This window comes from Scomber japonicus, chromosome 15 (assembly GCF_027409825.1).
Source record: "Scomber japonicus isolate fScoJap1 chromosome 15, fScoJap1.pri, whole genome shotgun sequence".
NCBI lineage: Eukaryota > Metazoa > Chordata > Actinopteri > Scombriformes > Scombridae > Scomber > Scomber japonicus.
The window spans coordinates 7560420-7566419 of NC_070592.1; the positions used below are offsets into that span (position 1 = coordinate 7560420).

Below are 6000 nucleotides of genomic sequence, written 5' to 3' on the forward strand. Positions count from 1 at the left end.
ATAGTGTTCTGGAAACCAAAGGTCGGTCACAGGAAGATTAAACTGGCTCTGCCATTATTTGGAAGAAGTTGATATTTCTGTTCTTTCAGAGCTGTTCGCTGGTTTGTTGAAACACTGAACACTCATCATTTTTAAAAAGTGGTGTCTATGAGATAAGGACTGAAATAGAAAATAGAAAACAATGATGTTTTGTTGACAACAACATAGAAGCACTAGTCCCATCTTGAGTTGTTTACCTCCATGAGTCATGACTCGTCCTCATGATTTATGGACCTTGGCTACAGTGGGAGCTATCCCAGGCTTCACAGATATGACAGATGACCTGACAGGTAACAAACACAGCTGGAAATTTATTGGCCCGTTGAGCCGAGGCTAATACTTTCCGCAGTGGAAACTCCCTCTGCAGGCTGAAGTATGGAGTTAAAGAAGACCCTCAAAAAGCTCAGAGTTCTTCCTGCTAATGAAGAACTGTGTCAATGATGTGTTTATTTATTGCTAACGCTGTAATTCACCTACAACAAAGACAGCGACAACAAAGTCTGACACAACCTGCTACACACCATCCTAATCACTCCTTTTCTCTCCCTCCTGCCCCTCAGCCGCCAGTTTGTCACCTTCAGCATCTTGCCCCATGACTCCGGTCAGCTCGGCCGCTATAGGCTCCATCTCTTCTTCTGTGACCACGCCCCCTCATAGCACAGCTAGCCCCGTCCCCGCCAGCCTCGGGACCCATGGGCTCAACACCGGGTGAGTGCAAGCTATGATGCATTTATTTAAAAAAGACTTGGTCTCCAATCTTCAAGTGGTTTTCATACAAGAGGTTTGAAATATGTTTGTTTTATATTTGTCTTAAAAAGAGAACAAATACTTAACATGTAAGCTATAGTTATATATCATTGTAACCATCTACTGGTGCTTAAAAATGTTAAATAGTACTCAGGTGCAAGATAGATGGAAGTAGCTCTCAAACTATTATAATAACACAAGAATCTTTTAAGTCATTTATGAAGCAATGTCAATGTCACTTAACTATATTTGGGCTTTAGATTTTAGTCATTTAAAGAAAAACAAGCTTTTCAAGATGCGTCCTTGGGCTCTGGGAACTTTCTTAACACAACGAAAATAATCATTAATTGCAGCACTAGGTTAAAGAGAAAAGTATCTCTAGTGTTTTTTACAGGTGTCCGTTTGAAATGGGGCGATTGCTTCTTGACAAAAGTATCAGTTAAAAAGGATTTAATAAGTTAAATAGCTTTAATACAGACTTCACCAGCGAGACTAAACTGAGGTTAAACCATAGAAGCATTTTACGGCCTTCCATTGGTTGATTCTCCTGCCAATCAAACATTTCTAGTTTTGCTGCTTTCACCTCTGTTTTTTTTTTACTCCTGTGTACGCTCGATGTCTCTGGTTGGGCCCGCTCAGTAAGTCAGAGCTCAGAAGCCCCACCACGCTCTGATGTGTGTGTTACCCTCTCTCAGAAAAAGCTTACCAGCCGTCCTCTCTCTCTCTCTCTTTTTCTTTTCAAAAGTGAAACGCACAACCAAACCTAACTTTTAACATTATAAATCAACCCTCCGTGATCCGTGCTGCTGATCACTTGTTTATTTAAAGTTTAAGTACCTACACACACACACACACACACACATACACACACACACACACACACACACACCTACCTACCTACCTACCTACCTACATACATACATACATACCTACCTACCTACCTACCTACCTACACACACACACACACACACACACACACACACACACACACACACACATAAACACACACACATACCTACCTACCTACCTACCTACCTACACACACACACACACACACACACACACACACACACACACACACACACACACACACACACACACACACACACACAAACACACACACATACCTACCTACCTACCTACCTACATACATACATACATACATACCTACCTACCTACCTACCTACACACACACACACACACATACCTACCTACACACACATACATACAGTAGATAGACCGTCTCTATTCAAGAGCTCTTAGAGTTGTTGGAGTGCTTGTGTTGTTTTTGACATGTGTGAACCCTTCTGAACTCTTTCACCTTTAACTGTACATCATGTGATACATATGTTCATACATGTTGCTGAGGAGTAAGTGGTACGTGTCTCAGACTTCCGTCACACTGGTTTGACGGCAAACCTGTGTTGTACAAGTCACGACAAGGGAATGACAAGAAGCCGCCGAATCAATCATCAGACAATAGACTGAAGCCTCCAGGTTTGCATTGCAGATAATTGATTTGGGTTTACCCATCTTTAGATTTTAACCTGTCAACTGTTTCTCTACATGTGTGGATTGTGTCTTTGTGTGTGTGTGTGAATGTGCGGTCCATTCACATTTTAGGAACACAATGATGGGAGTAAGCACAGGGATGAACCAGGCCCTCATTGGCAGCAATCCCCTGGCTACCATGCAAGGTGTGTGTGACTGCATGGGTGTGTGTGTGTGTTCATGGGTGTGTGTGTGCGTGTGTGTGTGTGTGTGTGTGTGTGTGTGTGTGTGTGTGTGTGTGTGTGTTGTTGCATGCAGACTGTCCCCTCTGGCCCAGCGGGTCTTCATGAACCTCCATTTTCTAAAGTCCCCCCTTCCCATTTCACTCTTCATCCATTCTATCCAAAAATGAATTTCCTTGCAAAGCCTCAGACGACCGTAGCCAACAGCGAGCCCAGCGCACACTCCTCCTTCTTCAGCACAAACTTTTTGAATGGCTCAGTATGGTGAAAGATTCAATTTGATTCTCATACAATAGCCTGCTTTATCACAAAGTGACAAGAGCCCCTTATGGCAAAGCTTAGGAGGCCGAGTCAGCTTACAGTAAATAGTTGAACAGGCACAATCCCACCTCTGCTAATATAAAGGCCTGTTGGCTAAATAACTAGTCTCCACTCAAACATTCCTCCACTTTTAAAAGCTGCCAAATCAATTAAGCATCACAAATGTGGTTCGTCGAGCTCAGCTTTGAATCCGTCACATGATCCATCCATCTCCCTATACTGCCGATTCAGACCTTCCCCTATTCCCCTTTTTCCCCCTTTTCTCCCGCTCTTCTCGGCGTCATTCAGAGCCGGCCTCCTCCGGGCCATGTGCTGATGAGAAGGATACAGTCTGTTACGGAGACTGCGGCTCTGACACTGCCGGCTCTGATAGAGTTACAGGCCGAGGAGAGAAGAAAGAGGCGCCTCAGTGAAAGAGGGAGAGGGGGGGGGGGGGGGGTTTGAACTGAACTGAAGGGTTGACGTGAAAAGGATTTTTAGGTTTGATTCCCTCTGGGGGCCGCTCGAACTATGAATGTTTACACTCACGGTGCTGTGATGGATAAAAGTGTTTACTATTACACTGGAAATTCAAAAAGTCAGCAGGTGTCACTCTCTGTTAAAGGAGAGTTCATGTTTCTTTCTGCCATGTGTGCAGAAGGCTTCTCAGCTCTGAGGTGTTATCTGTCCTTTGAATATAATGTAATAATGAATCCTTCAGGCTTGAAATATGTCTCATTAAATATTTAATGTAAACATCTTTAAGTGACTAATTGTTTTATGGACAGTGAGACCCAGTGAGACCCCCCCCCACCCACCCCCCGAATATTGATGTAGGCAATTTTATTCATGCTTTTGAGTTCACACAAAACTCATTCCTTTCCATTTTCTACACCACAAGCAACCAGCTCAATCCATCGCTTCAACGTGTGGATTGTGTGTGTGTGTGTGTGTGTGTGTGTGTGTGTGTGTGTATGTGCATGTGTGTACAGGTTTGTATTGTATCATCTCCATCTTCATGTTTCACTGACTCATTACATTACATACTTTTAAACACATTTTACATGGAAATGTGAGATTTCAAAGATAGAACGGTTGAGTTTACCCAAATTAAAAAGATACGGTAAGATGAGATAAGATGAGATATTCTTTTATTAGTCCTCTGATGGGGAAATGTGCTGTACTGCAGCAGCTAAGTGGACAGTAAAAATAGAAAAGCATCAATAAAAAAGGATAAAGAATAATAAATGATAAGTACAAAAAGCAAGAAAAAACAATAGTAGTAAAATATATAATAAAAAATAATAATATTATGTATTAGAACAATTACTGGTGGTATCTAGTCACATCTGCAGGTGTTGAGTCCTTCACAGTATTTAAAAATTCAACAATGTGTTTCTGCAGGATCATTTCATTATCGACAGAAGCCACAGTTAAGAGTTTTCATAGAAACTCAACTTTGTAGCGCAGATTTGTTTGAATGTTGTTTGACTTGGGTGAAAACATCCTTTAATTATTTTCATTTGATTTGTTCAAAGCAGAAAAAAGTGTAAAAAAGTATAAGAAAAGTATACATCACTCTACAGTGTTTCCTCATCATCATCATCATCATCATCATCATCATCATCATCATCATCATCATCTCCACCATACGGGTTTTTAATGTTTCCTGTGTTGCCGATGTGTCTGATGTGTTCACTGACTTCTCTCTTCTACTTTCTTTTTTCTATCTTCTACTTCTTTTTCTTTTCATCCATCGTTTCTCTATTTTCCGCCGTTTAATCTTTTCCCTCTCAACATTTTCATTCCATCGTTTAATTGAATCGTCCATCCATCATTTGCTCTTCCTTTCACTCGTTTCACCCATCATCCTTTTCTGTCTTTCTCTTCATCACTTTGTCCATTTGTATTGATCACTTTTTTTTGTCTTTTCTTTTCCTTCTTTCTTTTTATGCCTCATCAATCTTTTCCCATCATCTCCTCTTCCCTTCTCTTGTCTTTTTCCGCCTTCCTTCTTCCCTCTTCACCTTGTTTTCCTGTCCTCCGTTCATCCCTCTTGCCCTTCATCATCCTCTCTCTCATCTGTAGCAGCTCTGGCGGCCAGCGGCAGTCAGCTGTCCATCTCCGGCCTGGAAGCGGGAGCAGGTCACATACTTCTGGGTGGACCTGGGGGTCCCGCTGTCCCCCCTTCCCTCCGCTCTTCCCTGTTCCTCAACCGCCCCACCCTCCTCCCCATGGTGACAGGCTCCATGGCAACAGCCTCCACGCCTGCAATGGGACTGGTCAGCAGCAGCGGTTGTGGTCCAAGGCTGTCCCTTACCCAATCTCCGTCCGCCGGTGCCAGCGACCTCTTGAGCCCGACTTCGTGCCCCGAGGAGTCCGCCTCTCCTTGTTCAAGTCCCGCCTCTTTCTGTTCCTTCAGCGAAGCCTCACCCCCACCCCTGGGAGGGGCCATGGCCGAGTGATCGCCGACTGACAGCCAAAGTATCCTATCAGAGGAGGACGAGGAGGAGGAAAAGGAGGAAGCTTTATAAATTTAGATTTACAACCTCGCCTTCAACCAAAGCCATCTCTCTGTCTGATCCATCTCTGATTTGGTCTCTCTCGCTCTCTCTCTCTCTGTGTCTCCCCGCTGAAGTCTTCTGAAGCCAAAAATATACACAGATGGATGAGGGGAGGAAGCAAAGAGAGAGGAAGGATGGAGAGGATAGAGAGAACTGCAGAACGGAGGGGGGGAATTTGAAACCAAATAATGATCTACAGCTGGAGAGGTGGCACCGAAGAGTGAAACGAACACCACGCTTTTTATCGGCTGGAGTTTAAAAAAAAAACAAAGAATAAACTTGACGAGGGCAGGGATGAAAAGTGAAACTGTGTGTGAAAGATGGGAGGCAAAAAAAGAGAAAAAAAGACTTGTGTAACAAGCTGGGAAGGTCATGTGGTCGCAAAACCAAAATTTTTAAAAAAAGAAGAAGATGCTAGAAGAAGAGAAACACACACTTACAAAGATGAAAACCAAAATCTCCAAATACCAAAAACTGAAAACCAAAAAGACATAAAATACAACAAACGGAGAGAAAAGCTTTAGTTCAAACAAAAAAAAGACTTTTTGCATCCTGATCTGACCCAGGATCAGATCAGAACTCCATCCTACGTCACGCTAAAACATTTTCCCCATTTC

General features: G+C 43.0%; 1 protein-coding gene across 1 annotated transcript in view; it reads left to right on the plus strand.

Annotated features, from left to right (window-relative positions):
- The window catches only part of LOC128374139 (POU domain, class 2, transcription factor 2), a 69293-nt gene extending 64009 nt beyond the window's left edge, over positions 1-5284 (plus strand). Inside the window, exons 14-16 of the mRNA XM_053334403.1 lie at positions 600-747; positions 2410-2483; positions 4911-5284. Coding sequence (XP_053190378.1) covers positions 600-747; positions 2410-2483; positions 4911-5284 — 596 coding nt within the window. The remainder of the gene's footprint in view (positions 1-599; positions 748-2409; positions 2484-4910) is intronic.
- The last annotated feature ends 716 nt before the right edge of the window (positions 5285-6000 follow it).